Consider the following 13,493-nt stretch of genomic DNA (forward strand, 5'->3'; position numbering starts at 1 on the left):
ATGCCATCTTTTCTGAATTATCTTATTGATTATCCGAGTCTTTCCTATTCAGCTTGTGAGGGGAGCTTAAATACCCAGAGGTCAAACACACGGCAGATCACTTTGGTGACCAGCTACCATGCTGTGTACTCTTACTAAATGCCACGGCTACCTATTATGTAAGTAGTATATCTGGTCGATTAGATGGAGACAAGCGCTGAGGAGAAAACATAAAGCAGAAAAGGGAAATGTGAAATGATAGGCTGGGGGTGGGTAAAATTTTATAGGTAGGATAGCTAGGAAAGGCTTTCCTACAAAATGAACGTGAGTGAAGACCTGAAGGATGGAGGAAGCTTGTTTCACCAATATCTAGTGGAAGATATTTCACATGGAGAAAATAGCAAATACCAAGCCCTTGAGGTAAGGCTTACTTGGAAATTTCAAAGAACAGCAAGAAGGTCAATGAAGCTAGAGTGAGGTGAGTAAGGGAAAGAGTAGTTGCGGGTGAAGTCACATCCTATAGGGCCTTGAAAATTATAGAGAGAACTTTGACTTTTCTGCCGAATGAGGTAGAAAAGCGTTGGAGTGTTTTGAGCAAAAGAGTAACATGCTGTCACTTATGTGTTTTACAAGATCACTCTGGCTACTGAAACTATACTGATGGGAGGTTAGGGCAGAAATAGGAAGACTGGTTAGAAGGGTGCTTTAATAATCCAAGGGAGTCATGATGGAAATGTAGACCTGAGTGGTAACAATGTAAATGATGAGACACGGTCAAATTCTGGATATATTTTGAGCCAACCAGGATTTTGTGACATATCAAATGTAGAGGTGAGAGAAAGGGGAGAGAAGAATGATTTAAATGGCTTGAGCAGCTGGAAGGATGGTGCCATTACCAAGATGGGGATTTCTGCTTGTAGAACAGGTTGTAGGGAAGAAATGCAAGAGCTTAGTTTTGGACGTGTGAAGTTTGACATCCAAGTGGAGATGTCAAGTAAGACAGTTGGATAGACTGGCCTGGAATTTAGAAGCAAGATTGTCTGAACTCATCTTGGTCTTTGTTTTTTCATCAGTAAAACAACCACATAGTTGTTCTAAGGAATAATGAAATTACATGACATGCTTCTGCTAGAGTACCTGTCACCTAGGAGATATTTTATAAATAGTAACTGTGGTAGGCATAACAATGCCCCTCTCCAAGATGTCCACATCCTAATCCCTAGAACTTGTGAATATATTACCTTACATTCAAAAGGGACCTTGCAAATATGATTAAATTAAGAATCTTAAGATGTGAGATTATTCTGGATTTTCTAGGTGGGCCCAGCTTATCTCAAGGGCCCTCAGAAGTGGAAGGAGAGAGGTCAGAGAGGAAAGAAGATGGTACAAATTGGCTTTGAAGATGGAGGAAGAGAAGAATAAATGTGGGCAGCCTTCAGAGACTAGAAAAGCCAAGGAAATGGATTCTCTCTCCGAGCCTCTGGAAGGAGCACAGTTTGCTGACCTATTTTAGATTCCTGATGTCTTGCTTCTGGAAAACACTTTTTCCTGAGAAAGGATGCTAAAAAAAAGTTGTTACTGGAAGTTGAAGATTCCCTACTGATGTTAATGGGGAAAAACACCAGCTTTGTAGGCACTGCCCTGTAGGAAATTAATATGTAAATAAATTTAGATTAAATTAATGAGTAAATAGCTAACCTTTTCTTCTGAAAACCATGAAGGAGGTAATTCTGGAAAAGTGGATCGATTACAACAACTGCCGCTTCTCCACAATTTCCCTAAAATGCCATCTGAAAACAACTGAATCTTTAGCAGTAACCACAAAAGATGTGCTTGGGCACATTGCAGTTCCTCCCTGATGTTTTCCATCCATTCAGATGTGGAGAACTCCAAGTGCCTTGCCCTTCCTTCTGCTGTTGTTTTCTAGGTCCCATCTCCCTTGGTCACTGAAGCGCACCCAGGGTACTGGGGAAGAAATTGCAAGTGACATCTATATCCTGCCAGCCTTTCAGATTTAGTTAGGTCCAGGTGGGTTTTCTCTGTATTCAAACAGGATGTTAAGGGCAAGTTTTAGTGCCCATGGCTCCCAGTCACCAGTAATACATATGAGCAAACATTATTTCATGACTAAGACAAACTAACAGACAAAACCTTTAACACTCAACCTAAAATCTATGAAAATATTCTATGACATTAGAAAAATGAAACATAAATGTGAGTCTGTTGAAACAGATTAAAGAAAAAGGTTAGCAAACTCACAATATTCTGAATTAGAAAAGAAAATATATTATTTATTAAATAAAAAACCTGTTTAAAATCAATATGTTAGCCAAAATAATTTTTGAAGCATTGAAAAAAGGATGCAATAGAACAGACTACTGAATCAGCAACATGGAGGATAGAGACCCACTTATAGAATTCAGAAGAATTTTTTTAAAAGATACATGAAATGTAAATGAAGGCAGCAGACATGGAAGGTCTCTAATAGAGGTCTCTGCGACGAATAATAAACACTTCCAGAGCACAAGCAAAAATGGGAGAAGCAATAATCAAAGGGAAAAAGGGAAGAAACTCTTCAGATACATAAAAGAATCAGAGATTGTATTTTAACAGACACACCATTTTCCTGAAAAATCTGATGAAATGTCAATGCCTTGTGTTTTGATAAAGGTTTTAAACTTTCAGGAAATAGAATCCTGCAAGCTTCCAAAGGATAAAAACAAAATACAACAAAAGGTTACCCTCAAAGTAGCTAAAATCACACCAGCCACAAATAAATTCTAATTGTATGGATTCATATATAAGATGCTACATGGTCTTTAAATGTGGTCCAAATCAGGAGTTGTTAAAGTGTGACCCACAGACTCCTAGGTGTACCTAAGACCATTGTGTGGGGTACAGGGGACTGGAGGGGAGGCAGTCCTTGAAGTCAGCACTGTTTTTGTAATAATAAGAGGTTATTTTATGCCATGTGGTATCAAAACGGATTGAATGAAGAAGCAGAAATGAAAACCAGCTATCTTCTATTAAGCCAGAAATTAAAGAAATTTTTAAAAATGTAAAACAATGACACTCTTCTTACTAAATTCTTAAAATAGGATTATGTACATAAAATTATTTATGTTTATATGTAATAGGTCTATCATGATTATTTTAAAGTGATTTAATAAAGGGCACATTTCTAAAGTTCTCAGTTATAATTTCTAATATAGTAAATGTTGATAGAAATAACCCACATATACAAAGGCTCTTTAGAGTATTCCATAATTTTTAGTAGTACAAAGGGGTCTCAAGACTAAAAATTTTGAGAACTGCCAATCAGAACACTTGTGCTTTGACACAGAAACCACAATACAGAACTGTGCACACAGTCCAAATTAGAAAATAACGTGAGTCTATATTATTACTAATATATCATTCAGTTCAGTTCAGTTCAATCTCTCAGTCATGTCCGACTCTTTGCAACCCCATGAATTGCAGCACACCAGGCCTCCCTGTCCATCACCAACACCCGGAGTTCACTCAAACTCATATCCATCGAGTCAGTGATGCCATCCAGCCATCTCATCCTCTATCATTCCCTTCTCCTCCTGCCCCCAATCCCTCCCAGTATCAGAGTCTTTTCTAATGAGTCAACTCTTCTCATGAGGTGGCCAAAGTACTGGAGTTTCAGCTTTAGCATCATTCCTTCCAAAGAACACCCAGGGCTGATCTCCTTCAGAATGGACTGGTTGGATCTCCTTGCAGTCCAAGGGACTCTCAAGAGTCTTCTCCAACACCACAGTTCAAAAGCATCAATTCTTCGGCGCTCAGCTTTCTTCACAGTCCAGCTCTCACATCCATACATGACTACTGGAAAAACCATAGCCTTGACTAGATGGACCTTTGTTGTCAAAGTAATGTCTCTGCTTTTGAATATGCTATCTAGGTTGGTCATAACTTTCCTTCCAAGGAGTAAGCGTCTTTTAATTTCATGGCTGCAGTCACCATCTGCAGTGATTTTGGAGCCCAAAAAATAAAGTCTGACACTGTCTCCACTGTTTCCCCATCTATTTCCCATGAAGTGATGGGACCAGATGCCGTGATCTTAGTTTTCTGAACGTTGAGCTTCACTCTCCTCTTTCACTTTCATCAAGAGGCTTTTTAGTTTTTCTTCACTTTCTGCCATAAGGGTGGTGTCATCTGCATATCTGAGGTTATTGATATTTCTCCTGGCAATCTAATGTATAATTTATACAGTAATTGATACAGTTACTAAGAAATTTAGACTAAAGTCTAAAATGGCTTTTTTTTTGCCTTTAAATAAGGAGGTGTTATAAATTCTGTAGAGCTTGAAAGGGGAGTTAGGAGAACTAATTTCTTGTCTTCAGTAAAATAGATTAGAAATTGCTTTAATTTACAATGGTAGGGTAACTGCAATTTTAAGAATGTGAACTGTTCTAAGTCCCTAATGCAGAATTCACAAGAGAATGCTTACAGTCAACCCAACATACTACAGAAATTCAAAGCACACGAGAGGGTTCATTCTGCAAAGGGCAAAATAGAAAGGAAGCAGAGAAGCATAAAATATGGTGGGAATTCATAACAGTGTGAAATGAGTCTGTGAATTCTAAGGTTTATATTGATAGAAATTAAAGCATTTGGAGGAATACTGAGGAATTGTGTGTTCCTGCTTTCAGTATTAAGCCTGAAAGGCAAGGATATCTTGAAGGAAATCAGGAAGGAACCTGGCTTCTTTGACAAAAAGCAAAAAAGTGATCTAGGATTCACTTTTTTCAAAACACTGCTGCTTATAGAAATATCACTATTTTTAACATGATGAAGAGAAGAGGTAAAAGCAGTAAGAACATGATGGATTTTGATTTGCACAGAAAAGGTCACAATAAATGAGAAGAATACTAACATTAGAATCATCCTATGTTTTTAAGTAGTCTCTATAATTTTAGGGGGAATTTAAAATGGCATCTGGCAAGGGTTCTGTGTAGAATTTTTTTTCTGAAGGTTCGAAAAGAAGCCACAAAGGAAATTGGGAAAAAAAATGAGATTACCTGGCTTGGAGAAGTCTCAACGTCAAGTTGCTCCAGTCTCTTTGTAGTAGATCAAGGCTTGGCTCTCATTAGATCGAACAGTGGTTATTGTCTACACTCAGAGCAGCATAAGAAAGAACAAGTTCAAATCTCAGCATGAGCATTTGGGTTGGATATACAGAGCTGTCTCTTCAGATCCTTGAAACAGAATAAAAGTACCTGAAATCTCATTGACTCCATACAAACAGTAGCAGTACTCCCAACTTTTGTGAAATCCAGGTCAGAAGAAATCATTATAGCTGAAGGAATTTTCAGTCCATCCTGTGGGTATCTCTTGTCTCCACTGTTCAGCTGCCCCAAAGATCCTTTTAGTAGCCGCATTTTCATATTCCATTCTGTGTCCCTTTGGGCCCCTTAATGTGGGGAGTCTGATTCACTCATCCCTCACTTAAGTGGTTTTATACCTGAGAGACTTCACCCTTGAAGCCACTTACCCACTCCTCCCTGTCCTCCTCACCCCAGGAGGAGATCTGGAGGCCTGCCTTCAGAGGCATTTCCAGCAGACTGCCCAAATATTGCTGTTACAGAGTGACCCCTGCCAAAAATCGTTGAATTGTCTATCTGATCAAGAAAACCCATTGGTTGCTCCCTGAAGCACTACTAAGAACCAGGAGTGAAGGTTTTGCTTTGGAGATGGCATCCGCCAACACTCTGGAAGAGCAGCGAAGACTGTGGAGGAGTTGTGCCTGCAAGACTGATTTGGTGGTTGCTCTTCAGAAGCCCAAGGTGGCGCTAGTGGTAAGGAACCCACCTGCCAATGCAGGAGACACAAGAGATGCAGGTTAGATTCCTGGGTTGGGAAGATCCTCTGGAGAAGAACATGGCAACCCAGTCCAGTATTCTTGCCTGGAGAATCCCATGGACAGAAGAACCTGGCCTACAGCCTACAGTCCACGGGGTCGCAAAGAGTTGGATACGACTGGAGCAAGTTAGCAGGCACAAACAATTTAGAAGCCCAGATGATGCTGGCAAGCGAGCTGTGTGCCACTGTCTCTCCTTCTGCCCTTGTGCTGAGGAATGCTTATTTTCCTTAACCTCCTACTTCAGAGTATGCAGATCAAATTACACATTTATGCCTGTTGAAGAACTTGAGAGTGATGCTAACCCTCATGAAACTTCTATAAGCCCCTAGAGCTTCCAATCTATTATTACACCAGAGGCTGCCAGTGCCACCTCTGGACAGTAGGTGCTCCTGGCACCACCATCACCACCACCAGACACTCAGTGTCACCACCTGCAAAATGAGATTTGAGCTGTTGTCTACTTCAGCTGAAAACCATCGATTAAACCCTCCATTTGTCCCGTTTGGGATTATGGGCCACATCCTGGTGCCAGGTCTGAAGAAACAATGGTCTGATCATCTCTACTTCCTTTTTACCTTCCTTTTTGGTTCCAAAGCTCACACATTAGCAATTTCACAGACTAAGGAAGAAGTTGAGATGCTGGGTAGCCAAAAAACACAAAGGTCCATCCTATTTTCCTGTGACATTTTGATTATATCTTATATAATATCAACTTAATAATGCTTTCCCACTGTCAATCCAACTATATTTATGTTTGAGGACTCTTCATAATCAGTGGCAATGCTTGGTATATGTTAGTATAAGAACAGGTGGTACTACAACTGCTCTTTTCTTACTACCTTTATTATTTTTTTAACTGTATTATTATAAAGATTCAATCCTCTTATAATTATATAGAGATTTATAATTTATAAAGTGCTTCTATAGAGATTTAGAGAATATAAGGAAAATGTTTTATTTTCACTTAGTACTCATAATAACTCAGGTAAGCATAATTATTGTCAATTACCAACAAAGAAATTATGGTTCTAGTATAGCTCACACAAATAGTATAGGCAGAGTTGGAACTTGAATCCAAGTTTTCTGATTATCTCTGCAGTAATTTTCCACTATAACAATCAGTGTAGTGCTTATTTATTTTGTAATAGATGTTTATATCTAGGACAAGTGAACTTCCTACTAGAGAGAATGGTGCTTTTGCTTTAATCTCATATTGTTCTGTTTTATTTTGTTTTCTTTTAGGAAGACATATTTCAGCAAATGAAGCACTTAAGCTGGGTATTATAGATAAAATTGTGAACTCAGACCCAATTGAAGAATCCATCAAGTTTGCCCAGAGAATTTCAGGTAAGAAGATAATAAAACTAGCACAAGTTTGGAAATAAGTTAAATGTCCATCTTAATATGGTACTCCTTAAATATTTTATGGCATGTCCAAACAGAATATGATATAGATTTAAAATGAATGAGAGGGCTTCCCTGGTGATTCAGTGGTAAAGAATCTGCCTGTCAATGCATGAGATATGGGTTCGATCCCTGGTCCAGGAAGATCCCATATGCCTTGCTGCAGGGCAACTAAGCCTGTATACCAAAAAAAAATAATAATAATAATAATATAGATAGATAGATAGATAGATAGATACATATATGTATATATATATAGTGGAGAAATAACTCCAGAAAGAATGAAGAGATGGAGCCAAAGCAAAAACAACTCCCAGGTGTGGATGTGACTGGTGATGGAAGCAAGGTCCGATGCTGTAAAGAGCAATATTGCATAGGAACCTGGAATGTCAGGTCCATGAATCAAGGCAAATTGGAAGTGGTCAAACAAGAGATGGCAAGAGTGAACGTCAACATTCTAGGAATCAGCGAGCTAAAATGGACCGGAATGGGTGAATTTAACTCAGATGACCATTATATCTACTACTGTGGGCAAGAATCCCTTAGAAGAAATGGAGTAGCCAACATAGTCAACAAAAGAGTCAGAAATGTAGTACTTGGATGCAGTCTCAAAAACGACAGAATATCTCTGTTTGTTTCCAAGGCAAACCATTCAATATCACAGTAATCCAAGTCTATGCCCCGACCAGTCATGCTGAAGAAGCTGAAGTTGAATGGTTCTATGAAGACCTACAAGACCTTCTAGAACTAACACCCCAAAAAGATGTCCTTTTCATTATAGGGGACTGGAATGCAAAAGTAGGAAGTCAAGAAACACCTGGAGTAACAGGCAAATTTGGTCTTGGGGTACAAAATGAAGCCAGACAAAGGCTAATAGAGTTCTGCCAAGAGAATACATTGGTCATAGCAAACAACCTCTTCCAACAACACAAGGGAAGACTCTACATATGGACATCACCAGATGGTCAACACCAAAATCAGATTGATTATATTTTTTGCAGCCGAAGATGGAGAAGCTCTATCCAGTCAGCAAAAACAAGACTGGGAGCTGACTGTGGCTCAAGATCATGAACTCCTTATTGCCAAATTCAGACTTAAATTGAAGAAAGTAGGGAAAACTACTTTCCATACATGAACTAAACCATTCATGTATGATCTAAATCAAATCCCTGATGATTATACAGTGGAAGTGAGAAATAGATATAAGGGACTACATCTGATAGAGTGCCTGATGAACTATGGACAGAGATTCATGACATTGTACAGGAGACAGGAAGCAAGATCATCCCCAAGAAAAAGAAATGCAAAAAAGCAAAATGGCTGTTTGTGGAGGCCTTACAAATAGCTGTAAAAAGAAGAGAAGCCAAAAAAAAAAAAGGAGAAAAGGAAAGATATACCCATTTGAATGCAGAGTTCCAAAGAATAGCAAGGAGAGATAAGAAAGCCTTCCTCAGTGATTGGTGCAAAGAAATAGAGGAAAATAGAGTGGGAAAGACTAGAGATATCTTCAGAAAATTAGAGATACCAAGGGAACATTTCATGCAAAGATGGGCTCAACAAAGGACAGAAATGGTATGGACCTAACAGAGCAGAAGATATTAAGAAGAGGTGGCAAGAATACACAGAAGAACTGTTCAAAAAAGATCTTCACGACCCAGATAATCACGATGGTGTGATCACAACCTAGAGCCAGACATCCTAGAATGTGAAGTCAAGTGGGCCTTAGGAAGCATCACTACAAACAAAGCTAGTGGAGGTGACGGAATTCCAGTTGAGCTATTTCAAATCCTGAAAGATGATGCTGTGAAAGTGCTGCACTCAATATGCCAGCAAATTTGGAAAACTCAGCAGTGGCCACAGGACTGGAAAAGGTCAGTTTTCATTCCAATCCCAAAGAAAGGCAATGCCAAAGAATGCTCAAACTACCACACACAATTGCACTCATCTCACATGCTAGTAAAGTAATGCTCAAAATTCTCCAAATCAGGCTTCACCAATACGGGAACCATGAACTTCCAGATGTTCAAGCTGGTTTTAGAAAAGGCAGAGGAACCAGAGATCAAATTGCCAACATCTGCTGGATCATGAAAAAAGCAAGAGAGTGCCAGAAAAACATCTATTTCTGCTTTATTGACTATGCCAAAGCCTTTGACTGTGTGAATCAAATAAACTATGAAAAATTCTCCAAGAGATGGGAATACCAGACTACCTGACCTGCCTCTTAAGAAACCTATATGCAGGTCAGGAAGCAACAGTTAGAACTGGACATAGAACAACAGACTGGTTCCGAATTGGGAAAGGAGTATGTCAAGGCCGTATATTGTCACCCTGATTATTTAACTTCATGCAGAGTACATCATGAGAAACGCTGGGCTGGATGAAGCACAAGCTGGAATCAAGATTGTTGGGAGAAATATCAGTATCTCAGATATGCAGATTCTGCTGCTAAGTCGCTTCAGTCGTGTCCGATTCTTAGGGACCCCACAGACTGCAGCCTACCAGGCTCCTCCGTCCATGGGATTTTCCAGGCAAGAGTACTGGAATGGGTTGCCATTGACATGACCCTTATGGCAGAAAGTGAAGAGGAACTATAGAGCCTCTTAGTTGAGGCTCCTCTTGAAAGTGAAAGAGGAGAGTAGAAAAAGTTGGTTTAAAGCTCAACATTCAGAAAACTAAGGTCATGGCATCTGGTCCCATCACTTTGTGGCAAATAGATGGAGAAACATTGGAAACAGTGGCAGACTTTATTTTGGGGGGCTCTAAATCACAGCAGATTGTGATTGCAGCCATGAAATTAAAAGACGTTTACTCCTTGAAAGAAAAATTATGACCAACCTAGCTGCTGCTAAGTCCCTTCAGTTGTGTCCAACTCTGTGTGACCCCATAGATGGCAGCCCACCAGGCTCCCGTCCCTGGGATTCTCCAGGCAAGAGCACTAGAGTGGGTTGCCATTGCCTTCTCTCCAATGCATGAAAGTGAAAAAAGAAAGTGAAGTTGCTCAGTCGTATCCCGACTCTTAGTGACCCCATGCACTGCAGCCTACCAAGCTCCTCCGTCCATGGGATTTTCCTGGCCAGAGTACTGGAGTGGGTTGCAATTGCCTTCTCCGATGACCAACCTAGACAGCATGTTAAAAAGCAGAGACATTACTTTGCCAACAAAGATCCATCTAGTCAAGGCTATGGTTGTTCCAGTAGTCATGTATGGATGTGAGAGTTGGACTATAAAGACAGTTGAGCACCTAAGAACTGATGCTTTTGAACTGTGGTGTTGGAGAAGACTCTTGAGAGTCCCTTGGACTGCAAGGAGATCCAGCCAGTCCATCCTAAATGAAATCAGTCCTGGGTGTTCATTGGAAGGACTGATGTTGAAGCTGAAACTCCAATACTTTGGCCACCTAATGCAAAGAACTGACTCACTGGAAAAGACTCTGATGCTGGGAGGGATTGGGGGCAGGAGGAAAAGGGGACAACAGAGGATGAGATGGTTGGATGGCATCACTGACTCAATGGACATGAGTTTGAGTGAACTCCAGGAGTTGATGATGGACAAGGAGGCCTGGTGTGCTGCAGTCTATGGGGTTGCAAAGAGTCAGACTGAGCAACTGAACTGAACTGAACTGATATGTATATACTTCCCTGGTGGCTCAGATGGTAAAGCCTCTGCCTACAATGTGGGAAACTTGGGTTCAGTCCCTGGGTTGGGAAGATCCTCTGGAGAAGGAAATGCAATCCACTCCAGTACTCTTACCTGGAAAATCCCGTGGATGGAGGTGCCTGGTCGGCTATAGTCCATGGGGTTTCAAAGAGTTGGACATGACTGAGCGATTAAACTTAAACTTATGTATACAAAAATAAAAAATAAACTGAATGAGAAGCTCTATGTATTGACATGGTTTGATTGCCACAGTATATATTGTATTGTTAGATGAAAAAAGAATCATGTATACTGGCACAAAGACAGAAACATAGATCAGTGGAATGAAATAGAAAAACCATGCACCTATGGACATCTTATCTTTGACAAAGGAGGCAAGAATATACTATGGAGAAAAGATACTCTCTTTATTAAGTGGTGCTGGGAAAACTGTCAACCACTTGTAAAAGAATGAAACTAGAATGCTCTCTAACACCATACACAAAAATAAACTAAAAATGGATTAAAGATCTAAATGTAAGACCAGAAACTATAAAACTCCTAGAGGAAAACATAGGCAAAACACTCTGATGTAATCATAGCAGGATCCTTTATGACCCACCTCCCAGAGTAATGGAAATAAAAGCAAAAATAAACAAATGGGACCTAATTAAAAGCTTTTACAGAACAAAGGAAACTCTAAGCAAGGTGAAAAGACAGCCTTCAGAATGGGAGAAAATAATAGCAAATGAGGCAACTGACAAAGAATTAATCTCAAAAATATACAAGCAACTCCTGCAGCTCAATTACAGAAAAATAAGCGACCCAATGAAAAACTGGGCCAAAGAACTAAACAGACATTTCTCCAAAGAAGATATACAGATGGCTAACAAACACATGAAAAGATACTCAACATTACTCATTATCAGAGAAATGCAAATCAAAACCACAATGAGGTACCATCTCACCCAGTCAGAATGGCTGCTATCAAAAAGTCTACAAGCAATAAATGCTGGAGAGGGTGTGGAGGAAAAGGAACCCTCTTACACTGTTGGTGGGAATGCAAACTAGTATAGCCACTATGGAGAACAGTGTGGAGATTCCTTAAAAAACTGGAAATAGAACTGCCATATGACACAGCAATCCCACTGCTGCGTATACACACCGAGGAAACCAGAATTGAAAGAGACACGTGTACCTGAATGTTCACTGTAGCACTGTTTACAATAGCCAGGACATGGGAGCAACCTAGATGTCCATCGGCAGATGAATGGATAAGAAAGCAGTGGTATATATACACAATGGAATATTACTCAGCCATTAAAAAGAATGCATTTGAATCAGTTCTAATGAGGTGGATGAAACTGGAGTCTATTATACAGAGCGAAGTAAGTCAGAAAGAAAAACACCAATACAGTATATTAATGCATATACATGAAATTTAGAAAGATGGTAACGATGACCCTGTATGTGAGACAGCAAAAGAGACACAGATGTAAAGAACAGACTTTTGGACTCTGTGGGAGAAGGCGAGGGTGGGATGATTTGAGAGAATAGCATTGAAACCTGTATATTATCATATGTGAAGCAGATCACCAGTCCAGGTTCGATGTATGAGTCAGGGTGCTCAGGGCTGGTGCACTGGGATGACCCTGAGGGGTGGGATGGAGAGGGTGGTGGGAGGGGGTTCAGGATGGAGAACACATGTACACCCATTGCTGATTCATGTCAATGTATGGCAAAAACCACTATAATATTGTAAGGTAATTAGCCTCCAATTAAAATAAAGTAAAAGAATCATGTATACAGTAGTTCAACATTTGTATAACAGAAAAGGGGGGACTGAATGTCTATATAGGGAGAAGGTGTGTTTGTAACTGTTTGTTTATGTATAGGATACTTCTGTAAGGATTCACAAGAAAAGATTGATGGTTGCCTCTGAGAATGGGGCTAGCTAGCCAGCAGAAGCAGTCAGAGGAGATGTCTCTTTTTATTCTTCTGTACCTTTTGAATTTTTATTGAATGAGTATATGTTCTATTAATAAGTACAATTGAAATTTAAGAAGAACCAAGCAGGACTTCCCTTGGTGGTCCAGTGGTTGAGACTGTTTGCAATGCAGGTTCTCATCGGAGAGAGTCGGGGAACCAAGATCCCACATGCCTTGTGGTATGGCCAAAACATTTAAAAAAGAAAAAAAAAAAGAATAAGAAAAGCCATGCAAACAAACACTTCAGCAATTAGAAGGCAGGCTGTATAATCTGCCACAATAAAGCCATGGTTCTGACTCAGTGAGCCTGGTTTTCTCCCTCTCACTGGTTTCTCACGTCATGGACTTATGACATTCCTAGATGGATTTTTTTTCTTTCTTTAAAAAAATGTTCCTTTTCAATTTATGGAGGTTGGCAGCAAGATGGAGAGGGTTAAAGAGAGTCAGAAAAAATAATTGGAAGGAATGTTGGGCTACAGGCAGAGCAGAGTGTTCATCTCCCCAGTTGGTGGTAGGTAATGGCTCAGTGTCATTCAAAGGCCTCTCTGAAAAAGTCATTCTTTTGTCCACGCTGGCAGGGACCAAACACTTCCCTG

At 39.9% G+C, this 13,493-nt stretch overlaps 1 protein-coding gene across 1 annotated transcript in view; it reads left to right on the forward strand.

Moving 5' to 3' along the window:
• Positions 1-13,493, forward strand: part of EHHADH (enoyl-CoA hydratase and 3-hydroxyacyl CoA dehydrogenase) — a 68,163-nt gene that overhangs the window by 33,418 nt on the left and 21,252 nt on the right. Inside the window, exon 5 of the mRNA XM_069558648.1 lies at positions 7,112-7,216. Within this exon, the coding sequence (XP_069414749.1) occupies positions 7,112-7,216 (105 nt within the window). The remainder of the gene's footprint in view (positions 1-7,111; positions 7,217-13,493) is intronic.

Source organism: Ovis canadensis, chromosome 1 (assembly GCF_042477335.2).
Source record: "Ovis canadensis isolate MfBH-ARS-UI-01 breed Bighorn chromosome 1, ARS-UI_OviCan_v2, whole genome shotgun sequence".
Lineage (NCBI taxonomy): Eukaryota > Metazoa > Chordata > Mammalia > Artiodactyla > Bovidae > Ovis > Ovis canadensis.